This window comes from Vipera ursinii, assembly GCF_947247035.1.
Source record: "Vipera ursinii genome assembly, chromosome: 1".
Classification (NCBI taxonomy): domain Eukaryota; kingdom Metazoa; phylum Chordata; class Lepidosauria; order Squamata; family Viperidae; genus Vipera; species Vipera ursinii.
Window position 1 is genome coordinate 237,139,868 of NC_139512.1, and position 20,448 is coordinate 237,160,315.

Genomic DNA, 20,448 nt, shown 5'->3' on the forward strand with positions numbered 1-20,448 from the left:
CTTCGGGGCCTTTCTCTAGAACTGAGGGGGGTCAAGATGGGAGAGAAGGCAGCCGAACGACCAGGGAGGCTGGTGCAACTGCGGCCATTTTAAACATGGGTGCGAGGCGGGGTGGGGAAGGGGGAGGCAGAGGTGTTGGGTTCGTTGTCAAATTAGCCACACTTTCTTCTTCTGTGGGGCTGGCCTCTGGGAGGGAGCGAGCACCCCCCCCAAAAAAAAGGCCGATAGACACAGCCTGGGGGGTCGCGTACTGATCGGCGCGGCTTGATCTCGGGGCACCGGCGGGGGTTGAGGGGAGCGCCGCAAGGAGGGGAAAAGCGTTGGCCGCCGCACAGCCGCCACAGCCTCAGCCGAGAGGCGCGGGGCGGGGGGAAGGGTGGCGGCGAGGAGCAGCCTGGCTCGGTTGGGTTCATTCGTTCTTACCGCCCCGCCTTTGGGTGGCAGGCAGCGCAGCGGCCAGAGCGAGCCCGCCGGCGGCACTGCAGCGGCCTCGTCTTCCTTCTTCTCTTGTCTGCCGCGAGCGGCTGAGAAGCTGCTGCTGTCGCCGAGCACAATAAAGGGGGAGGGGAGGGAGAGGCGGGTGAAGAGAAGGCACCCGGCAACGTTTCGCTTTCGCGCTTCGTAGGCCTGGCCGGGTGAGGGGCCCTTGAGCAGCCATCCCCCAGCACAGCCGGCGCCTCCAGCCAGTCGCTGGGAAGTCGGCCGGGGGAGGCGAGGCGGAGGCGGCGGGCGCAGGCCGAAGGGAGAGGCCTAGTGTGCTCTACCTGCACCTCTTGAGACGCGGCGCCTAGGCCAGAGCGAGAAAAAAAGGCTGGTCGGCGCGATGGTGTGAAACGAAAGCAGCGCCTGAGCGAAGATGGCCGGTGGCGGCGGCAGAAATGTAGGAAGCATCCGACAGCCGGGCTTTCTTCTCGAGGGTAAGTGGGATTTCGCGGAGAACTGGGGCGAGTTAGGGGGGGGGGTTGGAAGCCGAGGCGCGCTTCCCCCAAAAGAAGCCTTTCCCCTAAGAATTCAGGGCGTCCTACTTCCGAGTAAACCTATCTCGAAAGACGGCTCGGGAAGGGAGCAGCTGGACCCTCTTCGCGTTGGCTTCCACGAGTGGGAATTTTCTATCCTATAGGATCGGGAAGTCTTGTGGGAGTGGGGTGAAAAGAGGAGCAGGAGCGGTTTACCGTCTACTTCTTTTTTTCTTTTCTTTTACAAAATCCAAACAAAAGCAAGAGAAAAACCTGCATGCTGGGAGGGGAAGCGGTGGTAGGGATGGCTGGCAAAGGTTACTATTTAGATAAGAGATGAAGCTAATTGAGTCAGACTGTTGTGTGGTAGTAGTCTTCATTGTGGCAGCTGCTGGCACCCCTTTTACTTTTATTTTCCTTTTGCCCCATAAGGAAGGTTCTCGTTTTCTGCATTAATTATTTTTAACTCTAGCTTGAAGATACTGAGAGGAAACATAATTAGACCGATGATAGAAAATGCTGATGTGAGAATGACTAAACCCGGTTTATATGGTTTCCCCCACTACCCCCCAAATTTATGTGCTTCTGCCCCCATATATTGCTGGACATTAATGGTGAGAAAACAGTTTACGGTGCTATCATAGATACCTTTACTGGGAAGTTAAGGCTTATTCTAGGAAGGTGGGCACATGCCTATGTTACCTTAATTGAGCATCCATATTAGAAGAAATATCAACTCCAGGCCAACTCAGAAGTCACAAAAATGGGCTGGCTTTTATCTTTTCTATATATTTTGGACAGAACAAAATGTGAAAAGTACCTTCCAAGGTTAAGCATAAAATGCTAGAATAATAAATTCCTTATGGTAATTATATTTTCTTTGATTTAAATAGCTTGATATTCTGCTTCTCTTTCCAAGAATAATTTAATGGAGTTTTTTTCTTATAAAAGAGATTCTAAGATGACATTTTTTTAGCTGTTGTTTAATTTTGAGAGTAGGATATATTCCTATGTTGAATGTGCTGTCTAACATTGATAATGTTACTTTTAATGTTTATATCCATGAAATGAGGTAATAAGGTTTCATACCAGCTCTTCAAATTCTGTGAGGAAGAATGATGTGAAAGCAGGTTCATATGTTACTTCTTTAGATTTCTGTGGAACTGTACTGGATTTATTATCAGAGCAAAGATTAAACTACCTTTTTCCTATATGTTGAATAGCATATACGTATATATAATTCAGCAGTAATGCTTACAGAGTCATCAATACGTTTCCTACCAGCTTTGCATACCTAAAAAGGAAAATATGAAGCAATTCCTAAAATTTAATGGTATAGGGATTGTAGCAGTGCAGTGACAGAAAATGACACTGCGCTATTGAAGCATGCTGAAACAAAAGGAATACATTGATAGTTGTCTCATTTGGAAAGTTGTATATATGAAATGGCGCTCTGGTTGGGCAGTTTTTGCCACATCATAGTGATAAACCTCTTCACAAATATTTGTGAAATAAAAATGGCCATAATGTCATATGAAGTTGTTTCATAAATAGTGCTTTCTCAGGCATAGAAGCTTTTATGCAGTTTAGTCTCAAATTGCTATTGATAAGTGTACTTCAGTGTGTTATCTCAGTACAACCACAGGGGTGTAGTCCACATTAACTAGCATTCCACTTAACACAGTCAGGTAGGTACATTTGTGAATCAATCTTGAGCCATTTATTTTATCTTGTATTAATACTTATCAGTATTAGTAATTATTACTTATTAGCATTATTTTAAAACTTCTCACAAGTGTTTGTATGTAAATGTGTAGGTACATGAAATACTGCTTGGATTGCAGGATTATGAACCTGTTGCATTTACTTCATTCAGCTTGTTATTTAAATCAAATATAGGGATAAGATTCCCTTGGAAAATGGGAATATTTACTAAATGTTAACTTTCCTATATTAACATCTGAATTACATATATAATAGTTCCATTCATATGTAATGATCTCAGAACAGTTATGGCTTATTAGACCAAGAACTAGTGTTCCTCCTATTTTTGTTGCATAATTTAATCCAAGTATTCTAAGCTTTATTTTCCAATTCCATCAAGATTTTAGAAACCATTTGGTTCTTATTTTAATATATTATTTTTCTGATCAGTTTGCAGTCTATTAACTGTCCTCAGGACCAAGCTAATTTAAGACTGAACTGGGCCAACAGAATAAGGAACAAGGAAGAGACATTGAATTATTGGAATGAACTGGGAGGGCAAGAGGAGCAGGACAGGGGTGTTTTCACTGATGGCAGAGAATAAATGGTACTAAGTAAAACAGCTGCAGTGACATTTGTAATTTTGAATAGGTATCATAGATTGCTATGGTGACAGACACAGAAAGGCTACCATAAAAAAGGAGGAAACAAAATGGCTGTTGTAGGTGAATGGCTAGTTCAGAGTAGAATAGCAAAATCTACATAAGGCAAATAGAAAGTGGCTCTTTTAATAGACATCATTTTTATATGTGGTCACCTTTAAATATAAACAAATTAATACATGGTGTGTATGACTGTGCTTTCTATACTGATTTTTAAAACATTTTAATGAAAGTTAAATATCAGTTTTGTATTGGTATGATGAAGATAGTTAACACATCAAAGCAGAATTTGTACCAAATCAATATCAAATAGAAAAATGAAGCTTGGATCATTCCTCACTGCTATAATTTGAGTATTGTATTCTCATTTACAGGTTACTTATGTTCATCGCACCACAAGCATGAACTTGTTTTATTAATGTTATTAATGATACATAGATCTCATGTTTCTATAGCTCTAGAAGATGATTTGAGTGAACTCCTTTTAAAGAAGATAATTGAATATTTAGTTTAGTCATTGTGACATACCAATAGTTACCAGCTAGTTTACCTTTTCTAAATCTTTTTAAACTGATCATTGTATATAATAGCAATCAGCTTATAGAAGTCTCTTTACCCTTATATTTTCCAGATACATTGTAGCAACATTTATTTACCTATGTATTTATGTTTATACATCATTCCAGTTGAATAATAGTTAAATATTTATAGAATGGAATGGAATAGAGCAGAGCTGGAAGAGACCTTGGAGGTCTTCTAGTCCAACCCCCTGCTTAGGCAGGAACCCTACCATTTCAGACAAATGGGTGTTCAGTCTCTTTTTAAAAACTTGCAGTATTGGAGCATTCACAACTTCTGGAGGCAAGTTGTTCCACTGATTAATTGTTCTAATTGTCAGGAAATTTCTCCTTAGTTTTTGTTTGCTTCTCTCCTTGATTAGTTTCCATCCATTGCTTCTTGTCTTGCCTTCAGGTGCTTTGGAGAATAGCCTGATTCCCTCTTCCTTGTAGCAACCCCTGAGATATTGGAAGACTGCTATCATGTCACCCTAGTCCTTTTCATTAAACTAGACATATCCAATTCCAGCAACTGTTGTTTTTATGTTTTAGCCTCCACTGCCCTGATCATCTTTGTTGTTCTTCTTTGCACTCTTCCTAGAGTCTATAACAGGGATGTCGAACTCAATTTCATTGAGGGCCGCATCAGCATTGCGGTTGCCCTCAGGGGGCCGGGTGGGTGTGGTCAGGGTGGGTGTGGCCTACTGGGTAGGCGTGGCTAGAGTGCATATGGCCTACTGGGTGGGCATGGCCAGCTCTACATCGTTCTCATCAAGGGTGCCTATGGGGGCGTGGGCAGGAATGGGACAGATCTGAGGGTCTCTGGCAGAAGGAGGGTCTCTGGGCCAGGGCCAAGGCAGTGGGGGCCGTTCCCTCACTGTTTCCAGGATGGCTTCATGGGCCACATGAAACCACTTCGAGGGCCTGATCTGTCCCTCGGGCCTTGTGTTTGACATGTCTGGTCTATAACATCTTTTTTACATTGTGGTGACCGAAACTGGATGCAGTATTCTAAGTGTGGCCTTACCAAGGCATTGTAAAGTGGTACTAACACTTGATTCTACCCCTCTGTTAATGAATAGCCTAGAAGTATGTTGGCTTTTTTGGCAGCTGCAGCACACTGTTGGCTCATATTTAAGTGATTGTCCATTAGAACAATCAGCATAATCAATGGCTGCAAGACGGGAGAGATAGTATTAATGCACAACACAAAGTTGAGGAAAAGCGACTTAGCAGCACTGTATGAATTGTATGAATAAAATTGTTTGAATAAATTCTGATTGTGGCTATGATGCATATTATGTAGTAAGTTTACTAGTCAACGTGTATTGCATGAATCTAGGCACTGTATGAAAAAATAGCTGATGGGGTAGTGTTATATATAAATCTGAACAATTCTGGCTTATGCAACAAACACTGGCATCCTTCCCATTTTTAAAATGCAGGTAAGTTGATATTTTAGTCAAGATTTTGTCAAAATGTGTCGAGTCAGGAATATCAGGTAACAGACTAGCCACTAGAGACTAGAATGTTGGAATGTTATTTAGATTCAACTCAGCTCTTTCTTAGTTTCTAAATAATACAAATGTCTAATAGGAACATTTTTTCTAAAATCTTTGTGCTGGGCAGTGGGCATGAGCAGAATGCATGATAAATAATACAGAAAGAAGTAGGAAAAATGAAAGCAATATCCTTGTTAATATTGTTTTTTGTTTTTTAAGCATAAAACTTATTTTGGAAGGGTTTTATTTTACTAAAGTGGAATCTGCTTGAATAATACTAAGGAATTTGAAATTTGGCTTTGAGTTGCATTGATATATTTAGTTTTTCTGATAATGCATTCCTTTATCTGGAAGAAAAAAAACTATGTGGACAATGTTGAAGGAAGTTAAAGTTGACTAATCATTTTAAAGCTAGGTGGCCTTGTTGCTGATTAGTGATATCATTTTCAGTTTTATCACTCACAAGCAATCTAAAAATCTGGATTAGTTAAAGGAGTCCCAATTTGTAGGATGTTGTTAAAAATAAAAAAATAGCCGTTTGAATTGTGCCTGTAATCATAGTAGAAAGGGGTCCTGTTTTGCTAAAATTGATAAGAGATTATCAAAAACTTTAATTTTGAATTAGCGTGGAAACAATTCACAAAATTATTTAGTGGCTTTAAATCAGAATTTAAAATGAAAAACAGTATGTTTTTTGGTCCTTTCTATTTATAAGATTGATCAGAATTGATAGTAAAATTCAAAACTTAGGTTCCATTAGAACAGACATGTCAAACACAAGGCCCGGGGGCCGGATGCGGCCCACGGAGTGGTTTCATGTGGCCCACGAACCCATCCTGAAAACAGTGAGGGAACGGCCCCCACTGCCTTGGTCCTGGCCCAGGCAGGCCAGAAGCCAATGTACAATTTCGTGGTGGCCATCTATGCTGTAACACATTCAGTCTTAGCTCCATAAGGCCGTCTAGAAACAGCGAGGATCCGGCCCCTGCTGCGTCAGCCCTGCCCCCTGGGTGCACGCTGGGGAGGTAGCACCCTTTGTGAGGAATGAAGAAAGGCACCATTGCCTGGAAGTGGCCAGCATATGGCCCTCCCTACTTCAAACAGGCTAGGGGCTGGGCAGCATTGCGCTTCTCTTTAGATTCATGCCACCCGGCTCAGCCTCACTGCACTGTGAGGAGAGCACTCCGCTGCCTGCCAAAACTGGGCAGGCTGGGGGCTGGGCAGCACTGCGTAGGTAACATCGACTCTCATGCTGCTCATGGCATCCCCTCCCCCAGAGCCCACCAAGCCGGATATGTGAAGTAGGCGAGGGCCATGTCCTGTCCACTTCCAGGCAATGGTGCATTTCTTCATTCCTCACAAAGGATGCCACTTCCCCCAGCTGCGTTTCTTGCCTGTTTTTCTCCCTCATTTCAAATATTTTCCCACCACTCTTAGGAAGGAAGGAAGGAAGGAAGGAAGGAAGGAAGGAAGGAGGGAGAGGGAGGGACTGAGGGAAGTCCTGCCTTAGTCCTTTCCTGCTGCCCTTTCACCATCCCCTTGCCCCTTCCTCCTGGCCTAACCTGGGTGGCCTCCCATCCTATTGCTAAGGAAGCTTTGGATACAAAGCCAGGTCTACACACATGGAGAGGGAGTGGGCCTCCCTCTTGACTTTTCCCTCATACCCATCATAAGCAAGCTGGCTAAGGAGAGCAAGCACAGCAACAGCAGCCTTGAGGTAAGTGCAGCTGGGTGCCCCCTTGGGGAATTGGGGCTGGGCTTAGTGCCGCGGGTGCTTGAGGGTTGGGCTGGACATTTGACCTCCGTGCCACCATCCAGGCCCCCCTCGCATGGCCTGAGAGGAACAGTGAGGCTCCTCCAGTGGACCATGCCTTGGCATTTGCCCTGGTCCCATCTCCTTCTGCCAGAGACCTTCAGATCTATCCCACTCCTGCCCAGGCCCCCATAGGTACCCTTGATACAAATGATGTAGAGCTGGCCATGTCTACCCAGTAGGCCACACGCATTCCAGCCACGCCCCACTCAGTAGGCCACGCCCACCCTGGCCACACCCACTCGGCCCCCTGAGGGCAACCGCAATGCTGATGCAGCCCTCAATGAAATTGAGTTTGACACCCCTGCATTAGAATCTCAATTTCAGAGAGCCTGTTTGATGTAGTGGATAAGGCACCAGGCTAGAAATCAGGAGAATGAACTCTAATTTTGCCATAGGCACAAATTCAGTTGGGTGACCTTGGACCAGTCACACACACACCCTTAAGGAGTCAATGGCAAATTATTTCTGAATTGTCTGTGGAGATTCTCAGTCACCGAGGTTATGATTGTCTCAAGGTGCTTTTTCAAGAGGCAACTGGACTTTTTTAATTTTTCTTTGAAGATGTTTTGCTTCTCCATCCAAAAAGCTTCTTCAGCTCTGATTGGATGGTGGGGAATGGAAGGATTTATACTCCTTGCAAATAGCTGGTCATTTGCATTCTTTTAAAGAATTGTTGAGGCCACTTGGAGGTTTATCTGTGTTCTCAGAGTTGCCTGAGCAATGCAAATGGGTATTTCTGAAATCTTGCCAAACAAAACTGCAGGGACTTGTGCTTAAAAAGCAAACACACTGTGAAGCAATCAATTTTTTTCTGAAAAAGGGAAATCCCATTGTTAATACCGTACAGAGTTGTATGAAAAAATTAGGTCCTCCTAGTCAAATTAAATCTAACATATTTTTTTTTACAAATTTGAACATACTTATGTGAAGTTGTTTACAGATCCAAATTAAGGAAAAAAAGAGTAATATGGCAGATGGAGAAGTTTGAAGCCCCTTTCACTCAGTTCTTTGTAACACTAATAACTGCTTCCAAATATTTCTTGTAGCCAGCTGAAAATCTTTCTACAGTATTTCTATTTTTCCCCACTTGCAGAACTTGTTTAATTCAAAAATACTCTTAGATCTATTTTTGTGCACTGCATGTTTGAGATTTATCCACAATTTTCAATGCTAAAATCTGAGGTTTGTAAAAGACATTTCAAAACCTTTGTCTTTGATTTGGAGATATGTTTCAGATCATTGTATTGCTGAAATACACAGTCTCCTTTCAAGTTTAATTTCTGTACTGACATTAGAAAAATGCAAATTAAATAAGAGGAGGATTCTTAGCTTCATGCAGGAAACATTGGAAGCTTTTTTCCTGGCAAAGTAGATGTTGCAAAGTAGCAACTGGAAGGGTGTCAAACTTCTGCACTTGCCATGTTGTATGATATATATACAACCAGGTACTTGGCTGCTTCTGCTTATACTCTACTAAATTGTTGCATGTAGTGAAGTATTCATATAGTAAAATTGTGGTGTTATTTCCATAGTAGACATCCTCACCCAACAAGTATACAGGACAATAAGATTGTGAAATTGAGTACTGTAAACTAAATAAGAATTGGTTTTATTCTAATATTTATTTGTAAAAACACAAAAGTACTAAAAGCAAAGACAACTTGTAAAAGAAAAATAGATTTTAAAGTAAGAATGTTATCAAAACTAAGGTAAGGCTCCAAAAAAATTCCTAGCCTTGCATTAATTCTTTCATTTTAAAGGACTGTATAATTGGATATGTGCATATTTTATGCAAATAGCCTTTATTTTTAATATTTTAATAACCCTACTTAAAACTGGTGTGGCAGTGTGACAGATTAATTTTGGAAGTTCCTATGGAGTTTTTTATATACTATTTAAATGCCAATAGAAGAAAATATATGTAGTTTCAGGGTTGAACTATGCAGTCCGTGGTGTTCTCTGAGCTTGGTTGGTTGCTTGCAGATGTTTTATTACCCAACTAGGTAATATCATGCTAATGAGTGTGAGGCTTGCTCCCTGTTTACATTCAGTAGTAGGTTTCTCCTTAGTAATCTTGTAAGATATTCTTTTCTGCTTGACTATATTTGCCTGGAGTTAATAGCTTCTTATTTGGGTATTGGCTGTTGGAGGGGATGTGTTGTGGTCTTTTTGTTTCACTTTCCTTTTTGTTGTCCCTTTTGAATGGTGTGAAAATATAGTTTCTTTCTATGTGTCTACTGATGGCTGATTTGTCTGAATGCCAAGCTTCCAGGAATTCCTTAAAAGTTTTTGATTTAGCTTGGGGTATAGATGATGCACACAGTTCCCTGTTGAAATTTAGTTGAGTCTGTCCATGTGAAATGAAGGATCATGTCTTCTGATTGCTAATTCATATTCATGGATGTGCTCTGCTAGTTTTTTGCCTGTCTGTTCTATATAGTGGTTATTGCTATCCTTACACTATGGCAGACATGTCAAACACAAGGCCCGGGGGCTGGATCCGGCCTGCGAAGTGGTTTCATGTGGCCCGTGAAGCCATCCTGGAAACAGTGAGGGAACGGCCCCCACTGCCTTGGCCCTGGCCCAAAGACCCTCCTTCTGCCAGAGACCCTCAGATCTGTCCCACTCCTGCCCAGGCCCCCATAGGCACCCATGAGGCGAATGATGTAGAGCTGGCCACGCCCATCCAGTAGGCCATACGCACTCTACCCACGCCCACCCAGTAGGCCATACCTACCCTGCCCCTTGAGGGCAACCGCAATGCTGATGCGGCCCTCAATGAAATTGAGTTTGACAACCCTGCACTATGGTGTAGAAACTTCTGATTTTTCTTCATGGGGTACTTGTTGGTTAACTCAAGATGTTCTGAAGGTTTAGCTGGTTTGTGTGCTGTGGTGATGCTGTGTGGTTATAATAGCCTCTTGGTTGTTTTTGAGATGATTTGGATATATAGCAGTGTTATACTTTTCATACCTTGTTACACTGTAGTGAGTTGAGTGATCAGGCATTATTTTTATATAAAGTTGCATGGGTATCCATTTTGTTGGAAGAAGTTGTGCAGGTGATCTGTTTCCTTTTTCTGTTGTTCCAGATTGCTGCATTGAGTTTGAACTTGTCTGAATAACATTCTTATACAGCTCCTCTTACGGGACGTTGGGTTGTTATTTTGGTAATGGAGCATTTGGTTAGTGTGGGATGTTTTTTCTGCAGCAATCCGGAACACTGGGGGTCCCAGCTGCTGAAGGCATTCCACAGATACAATGCTTTGACCCTCCACTCTAATTGCCTCCCAGAAGCTTCTGAAACAGGAGTTTTTCCCCAGGGGGTATATGTGGGTTGATGCCAGATGCCATTTGAAAAGTATCTTTGTATATTTTGTCTATTAGCTTTTATATTTTTAATTCTCATTGTCATTACTGTTCTTTTATGTTATGACCAGCTAAGTATTGCGTATGATTGCAGCAGGATATATATGTGATTGATAAGCAAATACGTAAAATGGAGAAGTGCTGATTTTTGTTACCCATATTTTCACAGCCAATATGAGTAACAAACACCTATGTTCATGTTTCCTTCCAGTTGTATTTGCAGTTTTTTGCTAATATTTCTCTAGACCTTTTTTGGTATATTTTACTTCATTTAATGCTATGTACAGTGAATATTACTTTGGCATATTTCTTGTTGACAGAACATAGTAGATGACAGTGAAATAGATGCTGCCTTGTACCATTCAAAATATACATTGTTTAATGTGTATATTTGTAAAAGGATACAATATTTGATGTACTATATCCCCCGAGGACATATTTTTCTGTTGGTTGCTAAAATGGCATATAATAAGCTTTGTATTTTTCAAGTATTTTGTGCAATAATATTTATTAAAATTATTGGCTACCCATCTTAGCACTAGATAACTCTGGGCAGCTATAATATTAAAAGGATGAAAATATACAAAACCTATACACAATATGAAGAAAATACTATAAAAATATAAAAACTCAATCCTGACTACAAGATGGGGAGGGAGGGAGGGAGTAGGATGAGCAGGTAGGGAGGATCTGTTATTAATCTATATTCGTGACTTAAATTCAAGAGTAACAGTGGCACATGGCAGAATGCAGAGATATGGAAACTTCCTCTTCTGTTCAGCTACCGGCTATCCAACTGACCTATGTACTCAGCTTCTAGCATTTGCAGTGGGTGGTGCTTGAATATGCCTCTCTTGAATTAAGGCAGCAGTGGCATCTCAGGGGAGATAGTGAAAGAATGATGCTAGAAATTGCAGATGCAGGTGATTGTTGAAACAATGTAGAGAAAAAGGGGAAAGAGGGATGAGGTACATCAGAAGCCCTGTGAAAAGTTGGATGGAGTTTTCCCTTCATATTGTGTATGCTTCTGTGGCATTCCCAGGCAAAGAAGGAACAAACTTTGATAGTGTTCCACCTTGCCTGTGCAGTGTATTTTTTTAAAAATTGTGACCGTGTATTTTTTTAAAATTGTGACCACTTCAGCTGTATATTGTCTGCTAACCATTTCCTAAGAGGTAATAATTCACAGTCTGAGATGTTTTAATTATTTAATTTTTTCAGGCTGCAGTAGGAATGGAATTCAGAATAGAACTAATTACAATTCAGATTTCATTTACACCAACGGAAGTGGGGAATGTATTATAACAGGAATTTTAAGCACCATATTCTAGTAGATGTGATTGATGGCGGTTCCTGTTTCTGTTACGTTTCTTCCTCATTCCACTTGAAGTCAAAGTACAAATGGTGTGCATAACTAGCGCAGTAAGGAACATTCATTTTTAAGGAGTCAGAAGCAACCCTTTGCCAGAATTAGTGTATTTATGATAAGACCACACATGAACAGTATTTCTCCAAAACTCCTGTGCTATCCTACAAGTATTTGGTTTCAGTAAATTTCTGACAATTGAATGGGAATATGGTGCAGTCATTTTTGGCATGTTGTTATATTTGCTGGCTAGCTTGTTTTGAAATCATCATAATGCTCTTCAACTTTATAGGATAATGCTGTATTTAAAATAAAAAAATGGAACTAAACTATTATAGCAATATTAAAAAATGAATGAACTTATGTATGAACATTGCCTAGGTTATTGATTTCACCATTGAGAAAACACAGTTTGATTCTTAAGAGCTTCATATGGATTTTATATGGTCCCCAAGAATTTCTCCAGGTGATAACACACAAATACATATTTTTAGTAGTAACGTTGAGCAAAACACATAAAAGGAATGAAGATTGTTGTTGTTAGTTGCGAAGTTGTGTCCGACCCATTGCGACCCCATGGACAACGTTCCTCCAGGCCTTCCTGTCCTCTACCATCTTCTGGAGTCCATTTAGGCTCACGCCTACTGCTTCAGTGACTCCATCCAGCTACCTCATACTCTTGTCATCCCCTTCTTCTCTTGCCCTCAATCTTTCCCAGCATTAGGCTCTTCTCCAGTGAGTTCTTCCTTCTCATTAGATGGCCAAAGTATTTGAGTTTCAACTTCAGGATCTGGCCTTCTAAAGAGCAGTCAGGGTTGATCTCTTCTAGGACTGAGCGGTTTGATCACCTTGCAGTCCAAGGGAATGAAGATATATAGTACACATACCCACTTTCCATCATGATGTTCTGTCCCAGCCTGCGTGAGGCCTTGTCATGCTCACAAGGAGAAACCCCTCTTCCAAGAAACAGGCAAGAACCGCAAGAAAAAACCAACCCCTTTTATTCTCACAGACCTGAGTCAATGTCCAAGGCAAACAAACACAGTCCACAGAAACTTGATCCTCAACACAAACGGTTGCCTTTGGTAACCAGCACCTCCCACACCTTCCCTTTTATAATTCAGCCAAGGCATGGCTTCCTAATGCCTTCTTCTTTGCTTTTGGAGCCGCCCCATTGCATTCCTCTGTCCTACTCGCTTCTTTTGCCTGTCCTTTCATGCATCCTGGATTTGTCCCAGCTGTTCTTCATCATTGTCCAACTCAGGCTCCCAGCACAACTGTGTCTCGGCGAGTAGAGGGGCTAGGCTCTTTGTCCCACTGTAAGTCTTGGAGCTCCTCAGAGCCTTCCTCTAACTCTAATGTCACTCCAGGCCCCTCCTCCTCATCTGATTCCTCAGACTCAGCTGCTGGATCCACTGGCTGGATGGCGAGGAATCACAACACATGATATGTTCAACCAAAGCTTTCTTATAATGCTTTTTAGAAAGATAAAAAGTGCAGGCCAGGATACTAAACATAGTTGGACCTGTGCTAGTTTTATCCCAAGTATACTCATGCTATTTTATGGAATGGTGCAAACTATATAGAGACTGCCTTACAAGCCTGCATCCCACCATTAGGAAATAAATGCATTAAGTGCATATGAACTGTATATACCGTATTTTCCGGCGTATAAGATGACTTTTTAACCCATGAAAATCATCTCAAAAGTTGGGGGGTCGTCTTATACGCCCAGTCGTCTTATACGCCGGAAAATAGTACATAAATCAATCGAGCGCCCCCGTTCTTGCAAAGCAACTTCAAGCCTCCTTAGTCCAGTCCCCCCTCCAACGTGACTCTCCCTTCCCACCCCCAAGAGCCTCTCAGCCCCTTCCCCTCCCCCTTGCAAACGCCACACCTCGGGAGCTCTTGCGTCTATTCCAAAGGGTTGGTGGAAGGAAAAGCCCCTTTTGGCTCTGGCTTGGCTGCAAGTCAGCGAGCCCGGGAAGGCACGCCCTCCCCTCTCACTGTGGAGGAAGCAGGGCAGGCTGGTGTCTGGCGGGAGCTGGCAGGGCAGTTCTGCGCACGCGTGCGCTCCCCGGCTCCTAAGGAGTGCGCGCATTTACTCCCCGGCGGGGAGTCCGCGCCTGTGCAGGACTGCCCTGCCGGCTCCCGACCGACGCCGGACGGCTCCGCCGATGCTACCTGAAGAGGGAAGAGCGTGAGGCGTCTGCCATGGCTCCCCGAGGACTCCTTAGGAGCCGGGGAGCGCGTGCGTGCGCAGGACTGCCCTGCCGGCTCCCGCCAGACGCCAGCCTGCCCTGCTTCCTCCACAGTGAGAGGGGAGGGCGTGCCTTCCTGGGCTCGCTGATTTTCCGGCGTATAAGACGAAAAATCTTGAAAATCATCTCAAAAGTTGGGGGGTCGTCTTATACGCCCAGTCATCTTATATGCTGGAAAATACGGTAATTTAGTTTGGTTTTGCCCACTCCTTTCCCCCAGTTTGAATAAACCTAAATTATACTTTGGGTTGTTCATTATTAAAATTGCTTTATTTTATGTATAGATATATATTTATGAGTTTCTTGGAACCAGAACTGATGCTAACTTATTTCTTTACAGCTTTGGATAAATCACAGTCCAAGCGGGATGGAGGTTTTAAAAGTAGCTGGAGCTTTGATCATTCAGAAGAAAGTGAAGGAGATACAGAGAAAGAGTAAGGATACTTTACTCTAGGCGGTTGAAAAATATATAGTAATAGAACCTTGAATAATAATTCATTACTAATAAGATATTCCGCTTACCTATTCTGATTTTCTTATGCACAAGTATTATAGCATAATTTAAACACAGAGAAATTAGTTTCTTTTTACATAATAGGTGGTGCATTTTCAACCTAACCTTTTTCAAAATATGCTATTCTTTATTCCAAAAATAACTAAACATTTTAAAATTCCTAGAATTTATAATATAGGTATGATTGAATTAAAGACTGTACTTAATTTAGATTTTAAAAATGAGATTCTTTTTTAAGAAATACTACAGAAATAATATTTCCAATTATTCATGTTTGTGCCTTCTACATTTTATTTCTGAATGTTTGAAAACTGTAGACCAGGTAGAAAGAAACATTATCAAATGAATGCTACCTAAATCTACTGGAGAGGTGTTCCCCCCCCTTTTTTTGCCTACGCATGCAATATAAATTGAGAAATATTGCCAAGGTTATAAAGTCTGAGATTCTTAACTAGGAAAGGTGAGATAAATTGAACAGTCTTGAAACCATAAGGTCATCTTCTATAATTAGATTTTTATGGGACTGAACTGCATTTTATTTTTATTTTTTAAATTGTACAGATTTAGAATAGAGGAGCAGATTAACACTCTTTTCCTAATAAATAGGCTGATGTGATAACAATTACTAACACTTCAAATGTTTAATAAAAATAAACTACCTTTTATACGCTGATATTATTTTAGTGAGAATGACATAAATAAATATGAAAATGTTTGAATATAAACTAAATATATCCTCTAGAAGCTAGATCTTCTGATCCATATTTTTCTAAATATAAAATATGTAAATGCATATGAATTTGTACAGTTTATATACAAATTAACTTAAACAGTTTTTGATATGTATAAATAGTAACGTAAGTCATATTCCCTAAGCAGCGGAATATTTCAGTATTGAAACAGCAAGAGAGAGAAAAGGAAATGAAAGATGGATGGATGGATGGATAGATCCATAGATGGAACTATGTGTGTGATGGGAGAGTGGTGTGTAGTTTTAAGTTAAACAAAATGTCTTAATATTCTTGGTATACACATTGTTAATTTTAGGGGTTTCTTTTTTTCCCTCTATCCCAAGATAAGAAATGAACCTATGTTATAGCAAAAGTACAAAGTATATTTTTATGCCATTAATTATCGTCCTATTAATTAATTTGATGAGGTTTATTATGCATGCACCCAAAGACTCTACGTATTTCAGTTACGTTTTACCCCAAATTGTAAAAGCAGTCTTTGGTGCTTGTTAACTTTAACTGTGAACTCCAACAGTAAGTATAATTAATTACATAGCCACAATGTGGTTACTGGAAACCAAAAGGGAGACAATGGCATCTTCAGGGAAATTGTAGTTTGTAGGTAGCAATTCTTAACCAGATGAATTGTGTGTTTGTGTTTGTGCACATGCAGTCATTAAAAAAGTCAAGATGAAAGCCATTGCCATGTGATGAAGCCCTGCTCTTTTATATGTGAAAAAATGTAAAAAAAAGATGGGCTTTTACTCTCATGATTGTGGCTGCCATTTTGGTGTTTTTTTGCCATTCCGTGCAGATGCCCTTGAATTTCTTTGCCAAAGTGCTCTAAAGGCTCAGGCTACTCAACAGTCATGTTTAGTGCTTCTGTGTGTCTCTGCATATTTAGGGATCAGAGCAATATGTAAAATTCACAACACAATAAACTATGATCTACTGTTTCAACATTAATATTATCACAGTGACAGCATCTTCTGAAATCTACCATACAGGTAGTCCTTGGTTAACAAATGTAATTGGGACTGGAATTTCCATTGCTTAGCATTGTACATGTGAAGGAAGACATCATATGACCACCATTGCTTACAAATGGAAATCTTGGTTGTCCCCATTGCTGTCATTAAATCAGGATTGCAAATTATTAAGCGAAAACCTTCTCATGACTTCCTGACAGCTTCCAACAAGCAGAGTCAATGGAGAGGCCAGCAGGAAGTTGCAGCTTGCAAACAGACCAGTGGGCAGATAAGCGTCTGCCCCTGCCTAGTGCAGACTTAGCTGCACTGCGCTGGCTGGGCTGGGGGTGGGATGGTGCAGCACTCTGTGCTCTGGTGCCCAATCAGATCTTTGCTATCTTCTTCCGCTGCTGATGAGAAGCACTGCCTGGTCCTTTGTGAGGTAGCTGATGGCGGAGGATGGCCTTCGTGAGGCCTTGCAATATAGGTAGTCCCTGGCTTATTGAGGGCGGAGTTGAATAGGACCCTGCGATTGTAAATGCAGGCAGGACTCCAAGTGCAGTTCAAGATTGCAGATAGCATTCACAAGATGCATTTCAACCAGACATAACAGAACTGGTTGCCAAGCATTTAAAATGAGGTCATGTGACCATTGAGGGGGACATTTTACTATGGCCAGAATTGCTTTGTGGGCCACAAAGCGCCCTTTCTGAGGCCATTGTAACTTTGAACAGTTGTTGAATGGCCGGTCATAAGTCAAGGACTAAATGCGCTGGACTTCAGCAACAACCCTACGTCTGCCTGGGAGAACAGCTAGATTTTCAGAGACGTTTAAAATATCATTAAGGTGGGAGCCATACTGATTTCTGGGGGAAATATTATATAGGGCAGGTGCTGAGACAAAAAAAGCTTGTTTCCTGGATGTCAACAAATGACGTTGTTTAACAGAGGGAACCAAGAGTATGCCTATTCTCCCCATTCTTATTGGGCGGGCACAAACAATGCGAGATATACAGTTCCTCAAATAACTAAATCCAATGCCATAAAGTCCTTTATAGATAATAATGAGCATCTGGAATGGTCCCCGTATGCCCCTAGCAACTAGTATAGGTCATAGAGCAATGGAATCACATGGTATAACAGACCATGTCCGTCACTACCTGCATTGCCATATTCTGGATCTGTTGTAGCCTCTAAATGCTCTTGAGAGGCAGCCTTTTAATAATGCATATTAATATGTGATGTAGGAACTCCAGGGGTTCATATTTTTCCAGGGCAAAGCTGCTTGTTAGTAGAATAGAAGTAAGTGTAATATTAGTAATAGCACTTAAACCAGACATGTCAAACTCGCGACATCACGTGACGTCGCGCAACGTATCAGGACAGTTTTGCTATTGCCGGCAATGAGGTGGGCGTGGCTTCTGGATGACATGTCCAGCCCACGGGCCGGGAGTTTGACACCCCTGACTTAAACACTCACCAAATGATAGCTTATCAGGTATCTTTATCAGTGAAAGCTATGAGATATTGTAGCAAAAACACACATATACACAAACACAGTTATTGTGGCATGCTGTATTTGAGAGTGACACCAAGAGTTGGGCTAGTTGGAGATGTGACAATGTATTTAAAGTACTGTACAGGTCAAATCCCTTTCTTAATGTTATACAGTACCAGGGAGATATATATATATATATATATATATATATATATATATATATATATATATATATATATATATATATATATATATATATATATATATATATATATATATTATGAAACATATAAGTACAGAAATTAAGATAAAAATAAAATTAAAATCATCTGTGCAATAAATTAAAATTAAAAACTAAAAATAAATTAAAAATTGTAAATATAATTAATTAAAATGCCTGTCAGTCCAGGTCAGCCTGGTGGAATAGGAGTGTTTTGAGGCCGCGGCAAAAGGATTGGAGATTTTGGGCCATCCGAAGCTCGGGGGAGCTGATTCCATAGGACTGGCGCTCCCACAGAGAAGGCCCTCCCCCTGGGGAGGATGTATGTGGATATATATACACATACATACATACATACATACATACATACATACACGCACACACACACACACACACACACACACACACACACATATACACATTGGTTTGTGCTTAAATTGTAAGCCGCAGGAGATATATATATATATATACAGTATAGCTCCTCAGGATCCTAGCTGAACTTGCTATCTTAGGGCTATGCCTTTGCAGCATCACACTGGCCTAATGCTAACACTGATTTCAGCATTCTCCTTACCCTGGTAGTTCATATGGTCGCACATTTCTTTCTTCTCAGATCACTAGGAGGGTCTGCTTTTTTTTCCTCCCTGCTGTTGCTTCCTTATGTTTTGTTCTAAAGCAGCTTTCGGTTTTTGGATTGCATTGATTGATTTATTGCCCTTAAATCATTTTAAAGAGATATAGTGTAGTGTTAAAGGCACTGGGCTGGAAACTAGGAGACTGAATTCGAATATTGTCTTACGTTGGAAGCCAAAATAGGTGACTTGGTGCCAGTCACACACTCTCTGTCCTTGGACAGCAACTGTTGCAGAGGATTTCCCCCCCCCCCAATGTTGAGTTTTATTAAAAGACTTTAATATAGCAACAAAAAAACGTAATATTAGACTTGCCAGACAGGTAGGAAGGAGGAATGGAGATTTGAGGGGATCATACATAACATTGCAGTTTTGAAATCTGCAATGCTAAAATGTTGAATTTTATGAGCCCTGTTTTTGAAATAAAATTGTATGCAAACTTCATCTTTAAATAAAATAGTGCTGTTTTTCTAGAGAAAAAAGATCAAGTGAAAATATTCTTTGAAATACGAACATTTTGTAACGATTGTTGAAACCCGGTTCTGTGGTCTTATTCTATAAGTCAGTTGGTGAAAGTTTAAATATATTTTTCTTCTTATGTAGTGAAGCCAATTTGCTGGCGTTTGATGAAAGCGATGGAACTTGCAGTCCCAATGGTGAAAGAAAAGTGAGCATATAAAATATAATGTACATTTATTCACTTTACAAATGCCCTATTACAGTTGCTAAGTGAGTCATGCATGATTTTATGAATTTTTTTGCCATGGTTGTTAAACAATTCACTGCCATTAAGTGAATCTAGCTTCCCCCATTGACTTTGCTTGTCAGAAGCTGGCTGGCAAGATTGCAAATGGCAGTCACATGAAATACGCCCCCACCCACCAAGGAGGCTGCAACCATTGTAAACACATACCGGTTGCCAAGTACCCACATTTTGATCATATGACTGTTGGGATGCTATGACAGTCATAAGTGTGAGGACCCATTGTAAGTGACTTTTTTAAATTGTAACTTATGCTGTTCCAACTTTGAACAATTACTAAATAATAGTTGTATGTTGGGGACAACCTATGTAGGATATTTACTACTTTGCATAGTGTTTGTATCATGAAAAATATAAAATTATTAGCAGCCTGGTAATTAAACTCTCACGTTTCTTTGGAAATTAAGAAATAATTATTGTTTGTTTACAATGGTATATATGTTTGTGTGGTGTTGAACAGATAATGTCAAGAAATCAGTAATTCATTGTCTTATCAAAAATGCCAGATCACTTGACAACAATTTGTTTACACACAGCACCAGCTCATAATGTAGCTTACTTTGACTTCAATGAAAATTAATAATACTATGTGAATATATTCAATGTATTTGGAACCGTATGTGTTATTATTTTTACTTTTGACGCCAAGCTAAAAATTAACTAAATTTGTGGATTCATTTCATTTCATTTTATTAATTTCGGAAATATAGGTAGTCCTCGAATTACAACCATTTTTAGTGACTGTTCAAAGTTACAATGGCACTGAAAAAAGTGACATGACCATTGTTCACACTTATGTCCATTGTAGCATCCCCATCTGATCAAAATTCAGACACTTGGCAACTGTACTGCATCCAGTTTTGGTCACCACATTACAAAAAAAAAATGTTGAGACTATGGGAAAAGTGCAAAGAAGAGCAACTAAGATGA

The 20,448-nt window shown here is 40.7% G+C and overlaps 1 protein-coding gene across 3 annotated transcripts in view; it reads left to right on the forward strand.

Annotated features, from left to right (window-relative positions):
- Positions 1–234: 234 nt before the first annotated feature.
- The window catches only part of SENP6 (SUMO specific peptidase 6), a 72,657-nt gene continuing 52,443 nt past the window's right edge, over positions 235–20,448 (forward strand). For 2 of the 3 annotated variants that reach the window (XR_014493836.1, XM_083374213.1), the window contains exons 1-3: positions 235–917; positions 14,533–14,626; positions 19,359–19,422. Coding sequence is in view for 2 of the 3 variants with exons in the window: in XM_083374213.1 (XP_083230339.1) it covers positions 857–917; positions 14,533–14,626; positions 19,359–19,422 (219 nt within the window). In the remaining variant the exon portion in view is untranslated. The remainder of the gene's footprint in view (positions 918–14,532; positions 14,627–19,358; positions 19,423–20,448) is intronic. The other variant, XM_083374214.1, reaches the window with a different exon arrangement.